Source organism: Neopsephotus bourkii, unplaced genomic scaffold (assembly GCF_033783945.1).
Source record: "Neopsephotus bourkii isolate Nb327-2 ecotype Australia unplaced genomic scaffold, CSIRO-AGI_Nbou_v1 NB_1702, whole genome shotgun sequence".
In the NCBI taxonomy this organism is placed as follows: domain Eukaryota; kingdom Metazoa; phylum Chordata; class Aves; order Psittaciformes; family Psittacidae; genus Neopsephotus; species Neopsephotus bourkii.
Window position 1 is genome coordinate 33,860 of NW_026902176.1, and position 24,518 is coordinate 58,377.

General features: G+C 45.2%; 1 protein-coding gene across 1 annotated transcript in view; it reads right to left on the reverse strand.

The window, feature by feature from the left end:
• LOC133224536 (C-Maf-inducing protein-like) overlaps nt 1-24,518 on the reverse strand; it is a 50,645-nt gene that overhangs the window by 16,296 nt on the left and 9,831 nt on the right. The window contains exon 2 of the mRNA XM_061376068.1: nt 19,086-19,136. Within this exon, the coding sequence (XP_061232052.1) occupies nt 19,086-19,136 (51 nt within the window). The remainder of the gene's footprint in view (nt 1-19,085; nt 19,137-24,518) is intronic.

The window sequence follows — 24,518 nt, forward strand, 5'->3', positions numbered from 1 at the left end:
CTGATGTGTTGCTCTCTAGAACAGTTTCAAAACAATAGCAGCAAACTTTTGCACTCTACCATATTTTCAGGTCAAGGCATTTTCTGCACTTTGCATTTAAGCCAGTGATAAATACTGAAGTGCATCAGCTCCTCTGCTTTGGTTGAATGCAATCGGTTTGGTTAATGCTTACTTGCCTGAAAACTCCTTGCCACAGGCCAGAGAACTGGGGGGAAACATTATAAACTAGACATGTACTGATTCTCACTTGGTTAAGGACTAAATAATACTCCAGTTTTTGCCAATTCAGGTAAATAAATGCCCTGATGAAATCACTGTTATTTATTGCACTGAGATTGGCACCCATGAATCTATGCCCTGAATAAATGTATCAAGTGACAGTCCCTGCCCTGAACAGCTCACAGTCTTGATGATTTAAAGCAAAAAGGAGAGACAGAGCAAGAAAACAAAGCTGTTTTCCTTGAAGTTATATGGCAGTTCAGGACCAGAGCAGAACTGAGGTCTTCTGATTCTCAGGCCTCCATATTACTTGCTAGCTTATAGCACCTCTAAGTAAAAGCACCACCAACATGCACTGGGGCCTTAGCAAGCAAGTTGAATGTTGAATTGCTGTGCTTCCCCATAACATAATCTTCCCCTACCCCCTATTTCAGTCTACAATTGTATACCTATCTTTTCCCTTATCAGTCTCTACCACCTTGCTCCAGATCTCACTAATCCAGGCAAGAACCCCAAACATGCAGATCACAAAGTTTCAAAGCCAAAAGAATTCAATGGGTTCAACTGTTAATAATGCACAACTGGAACAACTACACAGATACTTCCCACAGGCATAGTGTGTCCTTTGCTCAGATAACACTTGGACAGAACCACTGCAAAGGAAAGGAATTCTGAAAGAAAAATTTAAAAGGATGAAACACAGAAGAAACACTTTTCTGCTTTGAACAAGTACAAAGTGGATGTGGGACCAGAAGGTGCACAGGGCAGCCTCCTCACTTGCCATACAGCATGAAAATGGGCAGCTGTGACATTAATGCTTGAACTTGCCCCCAAAACAAATTATATATCTACATATATATATCTCCATCATCTTTGCACACAGCTGTAACCTGACTTCTTGCTTCTGCTCTCCAGTGTGCTACAGTGCTGCAAAGATACCATTCAGCAACAAGGCGGGATGAGAGGCTGGGAAGGTGTCGTGGTTTAAGCCCAGCCGGTAACTCAGATTTATGCAGATGCTAGCTCACTCCCCGTCTTCCCCTTCCTCCTCCTGCTCCCAGAGGGATGGGGAGGAGAATCTAAAGAATGTAACTCCTACGAGTTAAGAACAGTCTAATACCTAAGGAATAACACAAAACCACTACTGCTACCAACAATAATAATAATGATAAGGGAAATAACAAGGAAAGAGAATAACACCGCTTACCACCTGCCAACCGATACCCAGCACGACCCAAGCAGTGATCTAGCCCTTGTGGGTAACTCCCCCGAGTTTATATACTGGGCATGACATACTGTGGCATGGAATACCCCTTTGGTTAGTTTGGGTCAGGTGTCCTCCCTCAGCTTCCTCCTGACATCCCCTCCTTCCAGGCAGAGCATGAGACTCACAAAGTCCTTGGTCAGAGTAAACATTACTTAGCAGCAACTAAAATCATCGGTGTTATAAGTGTTGTTCCCAGGCTGAAAGTCAAAACTGCAGCACTGCACCAGCTACTAAGAAGGAGAAACATGACTGCAACTGCTGAACCTAGGGCAGTATCCACCCCTTATTCCATGCCATTCACGTCATGCTCAGATCCCACATTTTTAAAAATATACCATTGCTCTTGTCTCATATATACATATATACACACACACAGAGAGATATCATTCCTTATTGCATGGACCAATCCCTATAAAGCTGCTGAGTTGATCCAGTCCATGATGTTAGGCTCCATCTCTTGTAACAGTCTTTCAAAGCAGGAGAGACGGTGTGCAGTATTGGACTGTTGCCTGCTGAGGAAACTGTGGAACTCATCTGGTCACTGCAGAGATTGTCTGGTTTCTTCTAACTTCAGTCTTTGTTGGGATGATGGTCGGAGGGAAGTCAGGGCTAGTCGCTGGTGACCTGAAGACATATAGTTGGTGGGCTATATAAGTGCTACATAGCAGGCAACAGCATATAACTGAGTTCATTGGCTGTTTTCCCTAAAAATGAAATCTCCTCGAGGTACACATGGGACTTCCTCATCTTCCCGCATTACCCACCAACTACATCCAGGTCCCGGAGCAAAAGCAGTCCCACAAGGGGGTTTGCCTTTACCTGAAGCAGGAATAACCCAGACTGTCTTCCCCAGAAAATTCATTATGTGCACCACAGGAGCATTATCCCCTTCTATAGTATGTACAATTTCTGACTGGGCTGGGCCAGCCCTGTTGGCAGATCCTCTGGTATTGACTGACCAACCAGGTGGCTTTTGGTAAATGTGTATCCCAATGCTTGAAAGTCCCACCACCCTCAGTGTAGTTTTTAACAGCCCATTGTACCTTTCAATTTTCCCAGATGCTGCTGCATGGTAGGGGATGTGATATACTTACTCAATGACGTGCTCTTTGGCCCAAGTGCCTAAAAGATTGTTCTGGAAATGAGTTCCACTGTCTGATTCAATTCTCTCTGGGGTGCCGTGTCGCCACAAAATCTGTTTCTCAAGGCCCAGGATAGTGTTCCGGGCAGTGGCATGGGGCACAGCGTATGTTTCCAGCCATCCAGTGGTTGCTTTCCCAATTCTAAGAAATGGTGCTTTCCTTGGAGGGCTGGTGGGAGTGTGATATAGTCAATCTGCCAGGCCTCCCCATATTTATACTTCAGCCATCGTCCTCCATACCAAAGAGGCTTTAACCATTTGGCTAGTTTAACTGCAGCACATGTTTCACAGTTGTGAATCACCTGGGCAATAGTGTCCATTGTGAAGTCCACCCCTTGATCATGAGCCCATCTATATATTGCATCTCCACCCTGATAGCCTGAAGTGTTGTGGGGACACTGGGTGTCAAAGTTTAATCACAGTCAGCCACAGATTATACTGCCCCCCCCTCTTTCTTTCCTTCCCCCCACCCCTCCCTGCTCCCAGAGGGATAGGGAGGAGAATCGAAAGAATGGAAATCCCACAGGTTGAGATAAGAACAGTCCAGGAACTAAGGTATGACGGAAATCACTACTGCTACCACCAATAATAATAATGATAACATGATAATAATTATGAGAATATGATACCACCCACCGAAACAAGCCCGAATGAGCAGACACTGCCTTTCCGGGTAACCCCGTTACCTCCTTGGGCATGATGCACTGTGGTATCAAATATCTCCTTGTCTAGTTTGGGTCAGGTGTCCTATCCCTCCTTCCTCCCGGCCTCCCCTCCTCCCTGGCAGAGCATGAGACTCACAAAGTCCTTAGTCAGAGTAAACATCAGTGTTATCCGCTCTGTTCCCAGGATGAAAGTCAAAACATTACCCACCACATTACCCACCAAGTATATCCAGGTCCCTGAGCAAAAGCAATCCCACGACTGGGTTTGCCTTCACCTAAAGCAGGAACAACCCAGACTGTCTTCCCCAGAAAATTCTTCATGTGCACCACAGGAACTTTGTCCACGTCTACACAGGATTTGGAGAAGGCTGAGGTTCTGAATGACTTCTTTACCTCAGTCTTCACTGGCAAAGGGTCTGACCGCACCACCCAAGTCTTGGAAGGAAGATGCAGAGACTGTGAGAATGAAGACCTTGGGCCCACTGTAGGAGAGGAAATGGTTCGAGACCATCTTAAAAATCTGAACGTGCACAAGTCCATGGGTCCTGAGGAAATCCATCCACGGGTCCTGAAGGAGCTGGCAAATGAAGTTGCTAAGACACTGGCCATCATATTTGAAAAATCATGGCAGTCAGGTGAAGTTCCCGACGACTGGAAAAAGGGAAATATAACCCCATTTTATAGAAGGGGAAAATTGATGACCCAGGGAACTACAGACCAATCAGTCTCACCTCTGTCCCTGGCAAAATCTTGGAGCAGATTCTCCTGGAAGGCATGCTAAGGCACATGAAAAACAACAAGGTGCTTGGTGACAGCCAGCATAGCTTCACTAAGGGCAAATCCTGCCTGACCAATTTGGTGGCCTTTTATGATGGGGCTACATAACTGATGGACAGCGGTAGAGCAGTTCATGTCATCTACCTGGATTTGTGTAAAGTGTTTGACACTGTCCCACACGACATTCTTGTCTCTAAATTGGAGAGACATCAATTTGATGGATGGACCACTCGGTGGATAAAGAACTGGCTGGATGGCTGCACACAAAGAGTTGTGGTCAATGGCTCAGTGTCCAGATGGAGACCAGTAACGAGTGGTGTCCCGCAGGGATGGGTGTTGGGACTGGATTTGTTTAACATCTTCGTCAGTGGCTATCACAGTATCACAGTATGTTAGAGATTGGAAGGGACCTCAAAAGATCATCTAGTCCAATCCCCCTGCCGGAGAAGGAACACCTAGATAAGGTTACACAGGAACGTGTCCAGGCGGGTTTTGAATGTCTCCAGAGAAGGAGACTCCACAACCTCCCTGGGCAGCCTGTTCCAGTGTTCCGTCACCCTCACTGAGAAGAAGTTTCTTCTCAAGTTTAAGTGGAACCTCTTGTGTTCCAGTTTGTACCCATTGTCCTTTGTCCTATCATTGTTTGCCACTGAGAAGAGCCTGGCTCCATCCTCGTGACACTCCCCCTTTATATATTTATATACACTAATAAGGTCACCCCTCAATCTCCTCTTCTCCAAACTATAGAGACCCAGCTCCCTCAGTCTTTCCTCATAAGGGAGATGCTCCACTCCCTTAATCATCTTAGTTGCCCTGCGCTGGACTCTCTCCAGCAGGTCCCTGTCCTTCTTAAACTGAGGGGCCCAGAACTGGACACAATATTCCAGATGAGGTCTCACCAGGGCAGAGTAGAGGGGAAGGAGGACCTCTCTCGACCTACTAACCACCCCCCTTCTAATACACCCCAGGATGCCATTGGCCTTCTTGGCCACAAGGGCACAGTGTCGGCTCATGGTCACCCTGTTGTCCACTAGGACCCCCAGGTCCCTCTCCCCTACACTGCTCTCTAACAGGTCGTTCCCCAACCTATACTGGAACCGGGGATTGTTCCTGCCCAGATGCAGGACTCTACACTTTCCCTTGTTATATTTCATCATTTTACTCCCCGCCCAGCTCTCCAGCCTATCCAGGTCTCGCTGGATGGCAGCACAGCCTTCTGGCGTGTCGGCCACTCCTCCCAGCTTAGTGTCATCAGCAAACTTGCTGATGGTACACTAAATTCCCTCATCTAAATCACTGATGAATATATTAAATAATACTGGGCCCAGTACCGACCCTTGAGGCACTCCACTAGCTACAGACCTCCAACTACACTCCGCCCCATAGACTACAACTCTCTGGCTTCTCTCCTTCAGCCCGTTCACTGTCCACCTCACTACCCGATCCTCCAGACCACACTTCCTCAATTTAGTGTGAGAATGCTGTGGGAGACTGTGTCAAACGCTTTGCTGAAGTCAAGGTAGACCACATCCACCGCTCTGCCATCATCCATCCACCGTGTTATTTCCTCATAAAAGGCTACGAGATTGGTCAAGCATGACTTCCCCTTGGTGAAGCCATGTTGACCGCCCCTCATAACCCTCTTATCCTTGATATGCTTTAGGATGGCACCAAGGATAAGGTGTTCCATCACTTTCCCAGGAATGGAGGTCAGGCTGACTGGTCTATAGTTACCCAGGTCCTCCTTCTTGCCCTTTTTGAAGACAGGAGTGACTCTTGCTTTCCTCCAGTCCTCAGGCACCTCTCCCATTTCCCAAGACTTGGTAAAGATGATGGAGAGCGGTCTAGCAATGACCTCCGCAGGTTCCCTCAGCACCCGCGGGTGCATCCCATCTGGACCCATGGATTTATGGATGTCCAGATTGCTCAACTGGTCTCTAACCCATTCCTCATTGACTAAGGCAAACCGCTCCGTTGACCTGTCTTCATCTGAGGTCTCAGCAGTACAGGGCTCTTCAGGACTGCCTCCGGCAGAGTAGACAGAGACAAAGAAGGCATTTAGTAACTCTGCCATCTCTGTATCTTCTGTCACCAGGGCACCCGTCCCGTTCATCAGCAGGCCTACATTGCCTCTCCTGCCTAAAAGATTGTTCTGGAAATGAGTTCCATTGTCTGACTCAATTCTCTCTAGGGTGCTGTGTTGCCACAAAATCTGTTTCTCAAGGCCCAGGATAGTGTTCCGGGCAGTGGCGTGGGGCACAGCGTATGTTTCCAGCCATCCGGTGGTTGCTTCCACCATGGTAAGCACATGGCGCTTGCCTTGGTGGGTTGGTGGGAGTGTGATATAGTCAATCTGCCAGGCCTCCCCATATTTATACTTCAGCCATCGTCCTCCATACCAAAGAGGCTTTAAACATTTGGCTTGTTTAATTGCAGCACATGTTTCACACTCATGAATAACCTGGGCAATAGTGTCCATTGTTAAGTCCACCCCTCGATCACGGGCCCATCTATATGTTGCATCTGCCCTGATGGCCTGAAGTGTCATGGGCCCAGTGGGCCAAAAAGAATTCACCATTATTTTGCCAATCTAAGTTCATCTGAGCCACTTCAATCTTAGCAGCTTTATCCACTTGTTGGTTGTTTTGGTGTTCCTCAGTGGCCCAACACTTTGGTACATAGGCATCTACATGGAGTACCTTCACCACCAGGTTCTGCACCCGGGCAGCGATATTTTGCCACAGTGCAGCAGCCCAGATGGGGTTACCTCTGTGTTGCCAGTTGTCCTTCTTCCATTTATGCAACCGCCCCCACAGGGCATTTGCCACCATCCATAAGTCAGTACAGAGATAAAGTACCAGCCACTTTTCTTGGTCAGCAATGTCCAGGGCCAGCTGGATGGCTTTCACCTCCAAACTGACTCGATTCCCCCTCTCCTTCAGCCACTTCTGCAGCTTGTCGTTGAGGATTCCATGCGGCTGCCTTCCATCTCTGATGCTTTCCCACAATACGGCAGGACCCATCAGTAAACAAGGCATACTGTTTTTCACTTTCTGACAGCTGATTATATGGTGGGGCCTCTTCAGCACGCATCACCACCTCCTCTGGTGACATTTCGAAATCTTTGCTCTCTGGCCAGTCCGTGATGACTTCTAGAATGCCTGGATGACTGGGATTTCCTATTCGAGCTCGTTGTGTAATTAGTGCAGCCCATTTACTCCATGTAGCATCAGTTGTATGATGCGTAGAGGAGACCCTGTCTTTGAACATCCAGCCCAGCACGGGCAACCGGGGTGCCAGGAGGAGCTGTGCTTTGGTGCCAATCACTTCTGAAGCAGCTTGAACCCATTCATAGGCTGCCAGCATGTCTTTGTCAGTTGGGGTGTAGCTAGCCTCAGATCCTCTGTATCCCCAACTCCAAGAGCTGAGGGGTCGAACTCGAGTCTCCCCTGGAGCTTTCTGCCAGACCTCCAGGCAGGACCAGGTGAGTTTTCGCCACATGGGTCGTGTACATTCGACTCAATCTGGGTCTATGGGTGCATCCCCTTTATTTGGCTTGATCGTCCTTGTTTGGAAACCTTTATTTCATAGTTGCCAAGAGCCTCCTCCAAAGCCTGAGGGACTTTTCTCTCTTGCAATTGCTTTGTCAAATCCCCCTTCTCTAGCAAGTGATCCCAGATGCTTGGCTTCTGTGCTTTCTAGTTCGTGACCATCGGCCCCATTGTCCCAGCATTGGAGCAACCAGATGATGATGATGTGCTCCCCTGGTTGACAGGTAAAATCTTTTTGCATATTCCCTAGCTTGGTTGAGGTCCGAGGTCGAGAAGTCACCTCTTCTTCTTCTTCATCATGTGATGAAGACTCCTGATCAAATGCTGGACTGGGTGGTGAACACATTTTTTCTTCATCTTGCTTCAACCTTCATGCCTCTTTTTTGCTTTTTCTCTTGCGTACAGGGGCAACCAGTATTGGTATGAATTGGTCCTCTGGTTTAGCTGCAGTGATTATCGCTGGTGTTTGAGTAGCAACTGTACTTGTTGTTGGGGGTGGTGTAGCTGCTGTGCCTGGAGCTGGAGTAGCTGCGCTGACTGTTGCTTTGCCCTCAGATCTTGGGACATTTTCTTCCTTTTGAAGGTGCTGGATAGTGTTGAACATGGCCCTGTAAGGATAGGCCAAGCCTTGGCATGTTGCCATGATTTGTCCATCTCTGGTATGGCCAGAATGACAACGCACCTCATTTAAGTGCTTTACTTATTTTTCCAGTTTCCAGATGTTGCACTTGCTCGGTGGTGAAATTCCAAAGTACTGGAGGGGCCCACTGACCTAGATACTTGCCCATACGATCCCACACACCCTGCCACTCATGGCTGTCCAGACTCAGGGAAAAATTCTTGGTCCTCCTACTTCGTCGTTTAACCCCAGACAAGAACGAAACTTGACTCTGCTTAACTCTTGAAATCACATGAAATGGCTGTGGGCAAAAAAAAATCTGTATGCGTGCCAACATGGTGATCCACATCACAATCAGCAAACAGGTCTCACCAGTATTAAAAGACCATTCAAAACCTTCAGAACTCTCAAAAGATGCTGGAAATGGTCTGGGGGGGGGGGGTGTGTCGGACGGGGGACGTACTGGGAGGGTAAAAGATTGTCTCCTTCACAGGTTGACCACCTGAGAAGGAGAAAAAAGATGTGTAATTGCTAAGCACTTCTATTATATACCTCAAGGTTTAAAGGTGGTGACCACACAGAGAACATAAGCAAGATCAGTTTCATGATCAATGATTCATTTGTATTACAAGTCATTACCATAATGTATAATGAGACAAGAACCTTAGCCCAAGACCCACACTTGAAAAACGCTAACACAGCAAATACCAGCTGTAAGTAAGATGCAATATACTGAAACTGTGAGATCAAGAGAAACAACTTTGAGAGCCAATAAATCAGCATTGTGACGAGTGACTATTAATCTAAAACAATGAATGCTTATCACAAATATGATTAGACACACTCAGGTCAGATCTGTCTTTATCTCAACCCCTTGTGCCCCACGTTGGGCGCCAAAAGAATTGTCGTGGCTTAAACACAGTCAGCCACACAGTTTCTACTCCTCCTCCTCTTTCCTTCCTTCCCCTCCCCCCTCCACCCCCTGCTCCTGGAGGAATGGGGAGAATTGGAACTCCCACAGGTTGAGATAAGAACAGTTCAGGAACTAAGGTATAACACAAATCACTGCTGCTACCACCAATAATAAAAATGATAAGAGAAATAGCAAGGGAAGAGAATACTATACCACCGGCTGAAATGAGCCCGAATGAGCAGAGAGTGCCCTTCCAGTTAACTCCCAGTTACCTCCCCGGCAATGACGTGCCGTCGTATCGAATACCTCCTTGGCTAGTTTGGGTCAGGTGTCCTGTCCCCACTTCCTCCCCACCTCTCCTCCTCCCTGGCAGAGCATGAGACTCACAAAGTGTGGAAGGATGGTTGCATGACAGAGGAAGACATGAACTCCTTGGAGTGAGCAACCCAGTCTTTAGGGTGTAAGGGAAAAGGCCAGGGCCTAGCCCTGGCTCTTGACCTTTCTTGAACGCCCTTGGCTGAGGACAGTAAACAACTCTTGAGGAAGTGCCCCGGGGACTTTCCAGAAGTGCATCTTGCTTGAGCAATGTAAGCAATCCTGTGGACAGCTTGCCATCGCCAATCAGATGAGAGACCGTGGCGTGTGACAGCGGGCGATCACCAGTCAGAAGAGAGACCGTGGTGTGTGACAGCAGGCGATCACCAATCAGAAGAGAGACCGTGGCGCGAGACAGTTCTTGGGGACCAATGATAACTTTGCTTTAGGCGCACGGCTTACTTTAAATCCTATATAAGCACTGCGTATGCAGACAATAAAGGAGAACGATCATACTCATATTGAGGTTGCGTCGTTACTCCGGGCCCGACTCCCACTCCGACAACAAAGTCCTTGGTCGGAGTAAACATCAGTGTTATCAGCTCTGTTCCCAGGATGAAAGTCAAAACACAGTGCTGCACCAGCTACCAAGAAGGAGAAAAATTGACTGCTACTGCTAAAGGCAGGACATCGGGCCAAAAATAATTCACCCATATGATGACTCCTAGAATTCCTGGATGACTGGGATTTCCTATCAGAGCTTCTTGTGTAATTAGTGCAACCCACTTATTCCATGTAAACTATTAGAAGGATTTGGATGAATTTCCTTCCTTTTTCAACAACTTCCTTCTCAGATTCACCCCACACAATAATGTCATCAATGGATTGCAGCTGTTTCGGAGTTTCTCCCTGTTCCAGTGCAGTCTGGATCAGTCCATGGCAGATAGTAAGGCTGTGTTTCCACCCCTGGGGGAGTCGATTCTAAGTGTAGTGGACGCCACTCCAAGTAAAAGCAAACTGTGGCCTGCACTCTGCTGCCAAAGGAATTGAGAAAAATGCATTGGCAATATGAGCTGTGGCATGCCACTTGGCTGCCTTTGACTCCATACTGAAGTTCTAACATGTCTGGTACTGCAGCACTCAAGGGTGGTGTGAATTCATTTAGGCCATGATATTTTGATGAGTTTCTAGCACTTGCGACAGGATAAATGACTTTGAAATTGGCTTCTCTCTCTTGTGCACCTGCATCATCAATGCTGTCAGCAAGAGATGTGCACAGCTCAAGGAACATGTTTGTGTTAGAAAGCTGCTGCAGAGCCTTAGGGATAGCACAGCTACTGGATACTGATGTGATGCTTGCAAGCATCTTAAAAAGGACTTCAGAAAAGCAGGGTATTTCTGTCTTCAGATCACTGGGCTTTGGAGCTCTGAATTGTCCTGTTTCTCCTAGGGGGATACCAGATCTTTTTGCATCTGTTCCATGTTTTTATATTGCATCTTATTGCACCACAACAGCACAAAACCCCAAAGCTCCTGCAAGTCTTTAGACTACCAAAATGCCACTGAATCACTTCAATTTGCTTGTTTTCTCCCGCCTTTGTACAAATGATGCGTGACATACAAGACTGAATTAAGTCTCTCAGTGTTCAGTTCTCTCATCCCCAAGCTAGCTTCCTCACAGAGGATGAGAACACTGGGGTGCTACCAAAACCAGTGCCCACCTCCCTTCAGAGACCAGCCAATGCAAGTCAGTCACTCACAACCACCCCGTTGTCCTTGATGGATCTTGCCTCTGGTCACACAACCTAATCTAGTATGCCCATCTTAAATACTACAGTAAAGAGCACCAGAGACCAGGCTATGATAAACAGCTATGATGCAATAGATTCTAAATGAAGGGCATACTTTTACTAGCATTGCTTTCTTGGTTTTTTGGGTTGTTTTTTTTTTTTTCTAAATTTTGAAACAATTGCTATTCTGGGGTAAAAAAAAAAAAGACAACGGCGTGTGACTGACAAGATGAGCATGTGACTTAAAGCAGGAGCTAGGGCAGATGATACAGGTTGTGAGTCTCACAACATACTGTTTTAGGGTTTTTTTTATATATATCAGCAGCAGTTTTATAATCCTCTAATACATTATGTATACCATGATTCACTCAATGCACTAATTATATTAGAAGAAATAAATGTAAGGACAAAACTGTGCAAGAAAGGAAAGAAAATTTTAAAACAACACCTAGATCCCTTTTGCTCCTTCAGGCTTATGTAGGTCTTATGACACCAAGAGTCCTTATAACATCCACAATGCAGAATTGGGCCCTATGACAACACTTTAACAAGGCACTTAGCATGTATCAACTCACAGAGTTGGGTTTACAACCCAATGCACCATGCAAGGATAATTACACTCCTGTGAAAGACTACCACTCTTATCCTGTCTTAATAATTGATCTCCTAAAGCAGATTTTTCTGCATCTAGGAACCTCAATGAGAGACTAATGTCGGTGCAACCATGTATTATGACAGCTATAGATGAGAAGTGATTTGGTGAAACTAGTGGTCACCATGACCAGGAAGTCCTGAAGTGCAAAAAGAATCATAGAATCATAGAATAGTTACGGTTGGAAAGGACCTTAAGATCATCAAGTTCCAACCCCCCTGACATGGGGTTAGGGTTAGGCAGCCTCTCTGCAACATCCCTGATCCGTGCCCCTGGTAGGCAACACACCTCCCTTGAGACCGGGTCAGGCCGACAGACGAGTGCTTCTGTCCCTTTCAAAGTAGAATCCCCTACTACTACGACCTGCTGCTTTTTCCTGGCAGCACTAGTAGAGATCTTCTTTACCAGTGCATCAGCTGGCTCTTTCTGGCATGAATGCATTTCCTCATGAGCGCCCTGCAGGACAGCAAAGTGGTTCTGCATGGGGACAACAGATTTAGGAGGAAGCCCCTTGCTTTTAATTGTCTTTTTTCCTCCTTTTTTTGTTGGTTTTTCTTATCACTAATTCCCAGCTTCCTGGGTTAACGGCCTCCTTCTTTCCTTCATGAGCTAGAGGGGAAGCTTGAGGCCCCTGCACAGTTTGGGCCGGGAGCAAACATTCCTGCTTCCTCTCAGCTACCCTGACATCTTGTAGCCTATTAATAGCATCCCACAGCTCAGACACTTGCTGCAGGAGGACCTCCACCAGGGGTCACCGAGTGCAGCCCTGCCCATTGTGCACCTTTCCCTCACAAGACCAGTGCAGGCGCTCTCTACACTCCAAGCTCTGCACTGCAACCTCCCCTGTCATCGGCTCTGTCTGGGTGCCTATGCTGGCCACCGCCGGGGCAGCCAGAGCAGAGCTCCCAGACCAGGCCCTGGTCATGCGACGAGTGCTCACCATCACGCTCGCCTGCCCGCGCAAACTGCTGTGCAAACTGACTCGACCCACTCTGTTTGCCTGCGCAAACTGCTTCGATCCGCTCTGTTCGCCATGCTCCTGGTCACTCGTGCTCCCTGAGGGAGGTTTTTAACCATTCAGGGATGTTGCTGCTGCTCCTGGCTTCACCCCCTGTGAGTCAGCTGCTTGCCGCTGTGCAGGTCCTGTTGAGGACTTGAGGCTCCCTCAGTGGCTCTTGTCGCTCTGAGTTGAGGCTCCTGGATGCTGATCTCTCCCTGCTCCGGTGTTGAAGGCATCCTCTCTTGAGCTACTCACCTCAGCAATTGACCCCAGTAATTAGTCTTAAGGTCAGCCCTGGAACAATGTGGAGGAACAATCCACCAGCACAAAACCCAAAGATCCCTCTTGGCCAGCACTTCAGAATTCATGAGAAGGCAAAATACTCCAGCAATTGTATTTATTCCTCTTCAGAGATCTATGTACACAATAACGAGCTCACCTGTTTATTCAGCTCGTTTTGACACCCCTCTATCTTCAGACCTAATATTAGTTTGAATAGGACAGCATCCAAGTCTAGAGGGGAAAATTTAGAGCTGGTCCTGACTTAGCTAAAGCAAGACAGAAAATAATTATCTAGTTTCTACTCAAATTTCACCACTAGGCCATGAACTGGCTTGACTTCTGACACCTTAAAAAAAGCCTGTTTTGGTAATGCAGGAGGTGTCTACGGGTATAAAAGCCATGTGTGCATATGGATGGATGAGGGCAGAGCAGCTACAAGCAGCAGCTCACACACAGGCTGGCATCTCAGCATGTTGCCAAAAGACTCTTTCAGTTGGACAAACTGCTGTGCTGACACAGATATAAAGCTCCCAGATTTAAAGTGATTCATGTCAAGCCAGTGCAAAGCACAGATGGTGATCAGCTACCACTGCTGCATATGTACTTTATGGGAGTGTCCTGGGTTCATCTGTAACAGCTATTTTTCTCCTTGTTAGTATCTGGTGCAGTGCTGTGTTTTCAGCTTTAGTCTGAGAACAGTGCTGATAATGCACCAAGGTTTTAGTTGTTGCTCAGTAGTGATTACCTGTCCTGGGTTCAGCATTAGCAGTCATTTTTCTCCTTCTTAGTAGCTGGTGCAGTGCTGTGGTTTTGACTTTCAGCCTGAGAACAACGCTGATAGCACCGATGTTTTTAGATACTGCTCAAATATTTGGTCTGGCCAAGGACTTTCTGAGCCTCATGCTCTGCCAGGGAAGAGGGGAAGTCGGGAGGAAGCAGAGAAAGGACACCTGACACAAACTAGCCAAAGAGGCATTCCATACCACAGCATGACATGCCCAGTATATAAACTGGGGGCAGTTACCCAGAAGTGCTAACTAAGGACTGTGGGGTCGGACGGGGTATCAGTCGGTGCTCGGTCGGGTGGGGTGGGGGGAGTTATCGGTTGGCTGGTGGTGAGGTGTTGTATTCTCTTCCCTTGTTATTTCCTTTATCATTATTATTATTGGTGGTAGCAGTAGTGGTTTGTGTTATACCTTAGTAACTAAACTGGTCTTATCTCAACCTGGGGGAGTTGCATTCTTTTCAGTTCTCCTCTCCGTCCCTCCGGGAGTAGGGGGAGAGAAAGAAAGGGGGGAGTAAGTGAATGAGCTGCCTGACTGGTTTTAAACCACGTCAGCCAGTTTGTGCCCAGGCAGCCAAGAAGACCAATGGCATCCTGGCCTCTATCAGAAATAACAGCCAGCTGGACCAGGGCAGTGATCATCCCCCTGTACTCGGCACTGGTGAGGCTGCACCTTGAATCTCTACAACTACCTGAAAGGAGGTTTTAGTGAGGTGGGGCTGTGAAATAAACAGTCTTGTTTTCACATATTGGGGCTGGGGCTATGTTGCTAAAGAAACTAAATAAGGGGTTTAAGATACCATAACTTAGGAAGACACACTCTGTGGTTAAAGACAATATCATCTCTGGACGAAAGATACACTCTGTGGTTGAAAAGAACACTATCTTTGTACAACCTATGAAACTAAGCAGGTGCAGGGTGGTTAAACAGTATGTTGGGGTACCACATGTCTGCCAGGGAGTTATGAAATTGAACCATAAAAGGAGATAAATAAGAGGAAAGGGAGTACAAAATTGAGTAAGGGGAGATTTAAACAGTGGTGGGACAGTTAGCACGTAGATTATATGCGTCGGATAAGCTGCAAACCTTGGAGTACCCAACCAATGGGAAAACAAGGGAGGGAACTTGCAGATGGGTATGAAATATAAATCAAAGTTCTGCCTTTGCTGTGTGTGCCTACTTACCAGGACACCCGCTTTTGCAAAAACGTTAAATAAATAGATGCTGCTTCACTGTTTTGTCTATCCTGAGCTTTTACAAGAAAAGTTTTTATCTTACAGGGGTCAGTCTCTCCTCCCAAGTAACAAGGGTAAGAGGTAATGGCCTCAAGCTACGCCAGGGAAGGTTGAGATTGGATATTAGGAAAACTTTCTTCACAGAGATGGTGATGAGGTATTGGAACAGGCTTCCCAGGGAAGTGGTGGAGTCACTGTCCCTGGAACCGTTAAAAAATCATGTAGATGAGGCCCTCAGTGGTGGTCTTGGCAGTCATAAGGTAATGGTTGGATTTGATGTTCTTAAAGGTCTCTTCCAATCTAGTTGGTTCTATGATTCTGAACCCAAAGATGGCAAGATACAAACAAGCAACAATGCAGATAGATGCTCTCTGGGAAAATGCCAAGGCTACATATTTTCTTATTTGTGTGTGTCCCAAAATTATTTGTCACAGTACCTCTCAAAGCCAAGCTTAGCTGTGTTCATCCCCTACAGAAGTGGTTGGTTATCCCTGTATCTAGCCTAGATCCACAAAGGGCAATGAACTGCATGTGTTATTCTCTTTTGTATATTCACAAAAAGTGTTATCTTTACTGATACACTGTTATGACTTATCAGCTTCCAAATACCAAAGATTATGTATCATGGATCAACCAATCTCCTTGGTTGAAAGGAACATTCCTTACACAGTGGATTAATGATTTGTTTATGTTTGAGGATCTGGAGAGTTGTTAACATGCTCTGTTTATTCTCTAGACAAAGATAGTTTGGCTTAGCTCTAACCTGAAGGAAATTAGGATTTATAAAAATCGACTGAGGTGGCCAATACACACCTGAGCTGTGATACACATAGATATCCAGATTAAATGAGGAATTATGAGTAACCCTTACTGGGAGGGTTTAAATGGAAAACCGAAAGAGAAAATTACTACATAAGGAACATTCTGTCCCTACATCCATGCTCTCTTCAATGAGCACAGCATTAAAGGAGAAAGTCGCATCTAAGATGCTGTATAAGCATCTTGACAGCTAGTTAGTTGGATAACACAGAAAACCACTTGGAGCTGGATCTAAAACATGGATAATTATGTGCTTGGTTTTCTTTTATTTCTGTTTATCTGTAGCATCTCTTTTATTATTCTCTGGACTGCAGAAAGAAATTATTCTTGATTTTTATTTCAATGTTTGTCTCTAGAACAAAACATTATTTCCAGGGTGCTGGCTGTCAAATTTAATTCCCACAGCATGTTAATCCTTAAAACTACACTACATAAAAGCTCTCTCACAGACCATAGCACCTTCATACAGGACCAAAAGATAACCAGTATGTGCCCGAACCTAAAAGGCTTGCCCAAATATTTAACAACACTGCTATTCACTGGATCCAGGCATTTTCCAAGTAGCTCAGATTACATGCAGCATCTGACTCCCAAAAGCTTGAAGCACAAGAAAAGGAGCCTGAAGGACACTGACAGAATCTGCTCCCACAACTGTAATTTGGAGAGAGGCAATCCCTACTGCTGGAAACACTCAGAATATTAGTTTGCTGTCTGTAAAATGGGCTCTTGTTTGGGCAGGGCAGAGGAAGTGAAGGTCCTCTGCTCCACCTACATCTAGTGCCTAGTAGAATGGGGCTCTGGGTTCAGCTGGAGACCCTCAAATATATCATACATCAACACAGACACCCAGTCATAATACAGCTGCAGCAATCTCTCTGCCAGCCTGTGCTTTGTGTAAATGACCCATTCCAGAAGAATAGGCTTCCTGGTTTTCTGTGGGTTCCCTCACTACCTGCTTAATCATCAAACCATACAAATTATGGAGTAAGATGAACCTTGGCACCTGGCTCTTAAAGTCATAGGCTATGGTGCTAGTAAAGTGATAAACCTCACTAAGGTAGACCGCATAACTGCACTCTGCTCCCCTTCTAGATACACCTCTTGTCTTGCCTCTTAGTTCTGTTGTGATCTCACTTAAACCTGACAAATATCAACCAAAGAGCAAAAAGCTACCAGGTGCTCTTCCTCTGAACTATTAAGCAACAAAACCCATCAAAACTATCTTCATTTTAGCAAAGAGGAATTTGTTAGTGTAAAGTACCTGGGCAGTGACTGAACCCTGTCACTGTTCTTATGGGGAAAAGCTACTTGCTATTCTTGGTAAAGGGAAGGTCTTTCAAATCAAGATAATGTTTCACTTGTTTTTCAGAAAAGAACTTAATGGGGGTGGGGAGAGAAGCAAGGAAACAAAAATAAATTCTACTTTGCAACAAGTTAAATTACTCAGTTCCCCAAAATGAGGGACTTGGTCAGAAGCATTGGAAAGTTTAAGAAATACTCCTTTAAAAACAACTTCACAGAGCAAAGCTCCCTCTCCATGACTGAAGGGCATGTGAGCAAGCTAGGTCATTCTGTCTAGGCTTGCTTTTTCTTTTTTCCTTTCTTTCGACAATTTAATTGATGGGGTATGTGGTGGTAGGGCCAGGTTGCATTTTTACCACTCCTTACCTTTTTTACAGAGTTGCACTTCTGACCCAAATTTTCCTCTCACTGCAGGAGCAAAGCAGGCACATGCCACCAGCACATCAGTACCATCCTTGTTGGGGGCAAGGTAGAAAAATAAATTCCAGCATCATTTCCATCTATGCTTTCTCTCATCATCCTTGCCTGCCAAAGCAGGAGGAAAAATAATGGCCACATGGGGATACTGTCTCTGCATACTTTAAGATCTTTGTTATCCTCAGGAGTTGCAAAGAAAGCAAGACTGGCTAGGCATTGTGTTAATGATACTGTCAAGAGGCCAAAATAAAGTGCCACACCACAGCCCAGTCTTCTGCTATCAGCACTACTGTCCCACACTCATTTAGGCAATCAGGGTAACAGGCTGAAGAATATGCCAGTGGTCTGGAAAAGATCTCGACACTTGGCTTTTACTGATAAGAACCTGGATCTGCTCAGAGTACGATTCTGCCACATGCTGATGGCTATACAAAGCACAACAATACTGTAGTTTTGCCAGATAACTATTTTGCAACTGTAAAATACACCTACAACAAAAACAGTTTGGTGGGAGGGGCTTCCTTATATTTTTGTATGTGGCTGCTGTCAGCAGACTGAAATCTTGGATGACTTCACTGGAACCCTGTCAAAGACAAGTCCTCAGATGAAAAGCTACTGCTTGTGTTTCCACCACAAGACAAGAAAGGGCAACCATATTCAGCATCTGGCCAAAACTTGTTTTTAGCTGCATCAAAAATGCATACAGATTCCATCCAAAGGTCAATAGCTACAGTTTTTGATGAGGAAAGTGCTGCTTTTGAGACACAATCTTGTCACTGTGATCCACTTCCCCTACTGAGGGCAGTCAATCCATTGTTCTCACTGAAAATGAGAAAGGGCTCAAGACATCTGAAATGAAAACTGCCCTTAAATCAAAATCATCCTAAAGAATAAACAGACTGATGTGTAACAGATTGATGCTACTTGCAGTAAGCAACTCTAAAAGACACCCTTTCTCCCTAGTTTCTCAGAAAAAAACCCACAACAAAACCCCCAAGTGTCTCTAGAGTCCAGAGCATGTGATCGGGCTATAGGCATTCTGTAATGTATTACACTTCATAGTACAAAAACAAAACCATCCTATCTCTATACTGTTTAAATGTGAATTTACTGCCTATCTACTTTTTGAAGCCAATCACATGCTAATAAAGCTGGGCTATGTAGCAAGTTAATTTGTCCACTTCGCATTATAAACAAGTTAAAACTTCATACATGTTCTGATTTAGGTTTCTGAAAGACAAGGACCTTATCCATTCATTCTTACAATGAAGGAATAGGGAATACTAAAAGGTATTCTTACAGGCAGACAAGGAAGACAGTGAAGTTCAGAACTTACTTTCCAGTGCAAAGAATGGAACCACTGATCCCGTAGGTAACTGTTTGCAGCCTGTAACAAACAAAAGTTACAGAACCGTTAAGTTTCTACCAACATTTCAGATCACCCAGCCAAAACTAAGCAAATCACCCATGTGTGCCCTAAAACTAATGAGGCTACACTCACCATATTATTCTGAACTTTATGACCCTGGTTAACTTTACACCCAGCCTCATCTGAATGAAGGAAAATCTTCACTCAAAGCTACAACATCACATAATAACCAGTTTATTCTCACAGAAAGCAGTGACATGAGATCTTGCTGCAAATCAAAGAATCACAGAATAATTAGGGTTGGAAAGAACCTTAAGATAATCCAGTTCCAACCCCCCTGCCATGGGCAGGGACACCTCACACTAAAACATGTCACACAAGGCTCTGTCCAACTTGGCCTTGAACACTGCCAGGGATGAAGCATTCACAACAATCTTGGGCAACCCATTCCAGTGCCTCACCACCCTTACAGTGAAGAACTTCTTCATTATGTCTAATCTAAACTTCCCCTGTTTAAGTTTTAACCCATTACCCCTTGTCCTATCACTACAGTCCCTAATGAAGAGTCCCTTCCCAGAATCCCTATAGGCCCCCTTCAGATACTGGAAGGCTGCTATGAGGTCTCCACGCAGCCTTCTCTTCTCCAGGCTGAACAGCCCCAACTTTCTCAGCCGATCTTCATATGGGAGGTGCTCCAGTCCCCTGATCATCCTCGCTGCCCTCCTCTGGACTTGTTCCAACAGATCCATGTCCTTTTTATGTTGAGGACACTAGAACTGTACAAAATACTCCAAGTGAGATCTCACGAGAGCAGAGTAGAGGGGCAGGATCACCTCCTTTGACCTGCTGGTCACACTCCTTTTGATGCAGCCAAAGAAACGGTTGTCTTTTTGGGCTGGGAGCGCACACTGCCAGCTTATGTTCATTTTCTCATCGACCAACATCCCCAAGTCCTTCTCCATAGGGCTGCTCTGAACCTCTTCTCTGCCCAGCCTGTAGGTGTGCCTGGGATTGCTCCAACCCAGGTATAGGACCTTGAACTTGACATGGTTAAACTTCATAAGGTTGGCATCAGCCCATCTCACAAGTGTGTCAAGGTCCCTCTGGATGGCATTCCTTCCCTCCAGCATATCAGCTGAACCACAGAACTTTGTGTCATCAGCAGACTTGCTGAGGGAGCACTCAACGACACTATCCATGTCACCAACAAAGATGTTGAACAAGACCAGTCCCAACACTGATTCCTGAGGGACACCATTCATTACTGGTCTCCAGACGGACATTGAGCCACTGACCATGACTCTTTGCATGCAGCCATCCATCCAGCTCTTTATCCACCGAGTGGTCCATCTATCAAATTGATATCCCTCCAATTTAGAGACAAGGATGTTATGTGGGATGTTGTCAAACGCTTTGCACAAGTCCAGGTAGATGATGTCAACTGCTCTACCCCTGTCCATCAGTTCCATAGCCCCATGTTCTGGGTTCAGCAGTAGCAGTCATTTTTTCTCCTTCTTAGTAGCTGGTGCAGTGCTGTGGTTTTGCCTTGCAGCCTGGGAACAGCGCTGATAACAGTGATGCTTTTAGTTGCTGGTCAGAATGTTTACTCTGACCAAGGACTTTCTGAGTCTCATGTTCTGCTAGGGAGGAGGGGAAGCTGGGAGGAAGCAGAGACAGGACACCTGACCCAAACTAGCCAAAGAGGCATTCCATACCACAGCATGTCATGCCCAGGATGCAACTGAGAGTTACCCACAAGGGCTAGTTCACTGCTCGGTCTGGCTGGGTATCGGCAGGTGGTATTGTATTCTCTTCCCGTGTTATTTCCCTTATCATTATTATTATTGGTGGTAGCAGTAGTGGTTTGTTTTATACCTTAGTTACTGGAATGTTCTTATCTCAACCCATGAGAGTTACATTCTTTTGATTCTCCTCCCTGTCCCTCTGTGAGTGGTGGGGGGGAAGGAAGGGGGGGGAGTGAGTGAGTGAGACTGCGTGGATGACAGAGTTTAAACCACAACACTCCATCATAGAAGGCCACCAAATTGGTCAGGCATGATTTCCCCTTAGTGAAGCCATGATGGCTGTCACCAACCACCTTGTTGTTTTTCATGTGCCTTAGCATGCCTTCCAGGAGCATCTGCTCCAATATTTTGCCAGGCACAGAGGTGAGACTGACTGGTCTGCAGTTCCCTGGGTCAAATGCAAAACACTGAACCAAAACCTTACAAAACATTAACCTCCTATAAAACAGTGTACGAGACAAAGACTGAAAAGTCCTCCCTAGTTTCAGTCAGGCTTTGGTCAGATCTTTAATGTCTGTAGGACATTTGCCTTTGCTATTAATCATCAGGAGCAGAGTAGGAAGATGGGTTGAAATTTTACGTGCGGGGAAGGCATCCATATTCCAGTTTCTCTTCTTGTACTGATCCTCAGCTTACCCAAAGCAATTCAAACAACATCTTAGCTCTTTCAGTGATATTAAAACAGAGTGAAAAGCGTAACACACACAGACGTGCAACTACATGCACAGACTGCTTGCAGCAATGGCATAAATGCTGCAATAATCACTCCCAGCAATCTCCCGTTTTTCTCTTTATTGAGCAACCCCCCGAAATGCTCAGTGTGAAGCCAGGTTCATAGCCAATGAAGGAATAGTTCAATGCTTCCAAAGGTCAAAAGGCTCAGTATCAAAACATATAAAAGCATCTACAGTGACATAAATATGCACACCTTAACAAGGTGACATACATTTGAAATATTTCATTGCTGCCAATGAGCAATTTTTACTTACAATTCAAAATGCTTTACGCAACCAGTGAAAATTACAGCATAGGCTACAAATCCATGTTAAAAAACAAGCAAAAATAAAAAGTGACGCGCCTCACCAGCTAAATGCCACATACTTCTAGCAAATTAAAGCATCATCCATGACATTTCATTCCCCAACAACTTTTCAGATAATTATTCAAAATCCACACCACAGAATGAATTTCCTGACACTGGTTCAGTTCTCTGATATTGGCAAGAATACTGGAAGTACAAATGATGAATGGTTACCAAAACCATGCTTAATCTCAAGGTCAGATACTGATGTCTCGGTGACATAAATTTGGACTGGTTTCTCTGAGTTAAACGGAATAATGCTCATTTAGATATGTATTACATATTATTTATTTATGAAATAATGAAAATATATTGCTCTTCCAGTAGATCTCTAGGCAGTAAAGCAAAATAAATCTATGATAAATAATATTGGCTGACCACAGAGTTTATCTAAACCAAACTTCCCATTTCATGAAGAACGCTGACATATCAGAATATAAATTTTCTACAAATTGAAACAAAAAGCATAACTCCTTTTTCTTTTTTCTTTTTTTTTAAGATGAGTTGATCCCGGAATTGTGTTCTGAAGGATTTTATAGTCCAATTTTTAGGGTGTAAATGTTCAGTCAGGGAGGAAAAGCCACCTGCGATCAGCTCCAGTACCAAGTTTGCTCATAGGATTAATTTAATCAGCCTCAAACAGACTGCTCAGGGGAGCAAAATTGTGCAAAAGATTAAATGTCTGCATATGCAGAGCTTCGGTCAACATGAAAAAATTTACATCTCTGCTCAAAAAGGCAGCAAACTTTTTAAAAGCTTTTTTTTTTTTTTTATCACAGAAGTAGGAAACTGAACACTCGTTTCATGCCAGCATTACAGGCCCTACAGTGATTTCTACCCAGGCAAGGAGGAGACAAAATAGGAACCTGTGGGCTGCTGAGAAACAGAACAGAAACTCTGCAGGAAATCAAGCAAATGATGGTGAAGAACTCTAGCTAATATACTCATAGCTCCACTGATATCAATTCTTCTACATCAGCAAGCATCAGCAGAAAATTTGTCATTTCTACCACACCACACATGCCATGCTACCAAGTTCATTTAACAGTAAGTTAGCACTACGGCATCCCCTTTTACTGGCATGTGTGTTACTCAGAATACAAAAAGAGGCTTGTCCGTGTAGCAAAAAGTTCCCACTTTTCCTTACAACAACATTCTTCACACATACCCTTCTAAGGGATTTGGCCATGTGAGAAGATGTGGCAATAAATGGGACTTGATGAGATTTTTTTAACTTCCTGGTTTTATTCTATGTTTATCTATCTCCCTCACCTGATTTCTGTTCAGCGGGATAGGGTTTTGATATGCTTTCCTCCAGCTAATATTCATTACTGTGATCCGTAAAATATTGCAGGTTTCTATGCACCAATTTATTATCAGCCAAAGGAACAGCAGAGCAGAACATCTTGGGGCTGCAGGAAGTCAAACCCCCATGGCACACACACTGCTGCTTCATGCAGACTGTAAAAAAAATTCATAATGCTGATGCAAATCCCAGTGTAGCACCTCCACGACACGGGCAGGCCTGCAAGTGAAATCTGCTGCTCTTCTGGCTTAACTCAAGGTAAAGAGAGAGTTGCTGGTAATTGCTAGAAATGCTATTTTCCTCCTAAAAAATATTTCCCGTCTCTGCTGGTGTTGTGGTTTAAGCCCAGCCAGTAACTCAGAACCACACAGCCACTTGCTCAATCACCCCCTTCTTCCTCCCCCCACTACCGGAGGGAACACAGGCCAGACCAGTTTCATGATGAATAAGTCTATTGTATTACAAGTCATTGCTATAAAGTACAGTGAAATAAGAACCTTAGCTCAAGCCTTCCAGCTAATAAACATTAAAACAGCAAATACAGGCTTGTAAGGTGCGACATGGTGAAACTCTGATATCAAGAGCAACAACTTTGAGAGCCAATAAATCAGCATTGTGACAAGTGTCTATTAATCCAAAACAATGAATGCTTATCACAAATATGATTAGACACATTCCAGTCAGATCTGTTGTTATCTCAACCCTTCATGCCCCACACTGGTCACGAAAAAGTACTGTCATGGTTTAAGCCCAGTGGGTAAATCAGAACCATGCAGCTGCTCTCTCACTTCCACCCTTCTTCTTTCCCCCACTCCAGGAGGGATGGGGAGGTGAATTGAAAGAATGCAATTCCCACAGGTTGAGATAAGAACAGTCCAGGAACTAAGGTATAACACAAAACCACTACTGCTACCACCAATAATAATAACAATGATAAGGGAAATAACAAGGGAAGAGAAAACAACCACTCACCACCCTCCAACCGATACCCAGACTGACTCGAGCAGCGATCTAGCCCTTCCAGGTAACTCCCCCCCAGCTTATATACTGGGCATGACGTGCTGTGGTATGGAATGCCTCTTTGGCTACTTTGGATCAGGTGTCCTGTCTCTGCTTCCTCCCAGCTTCCCCTCCACACTGGCACAGAATGAGATTCAGAAAGTCCTTGGTCAGAGTAAACATTATTTAGCAACAACTAAAAACATTGG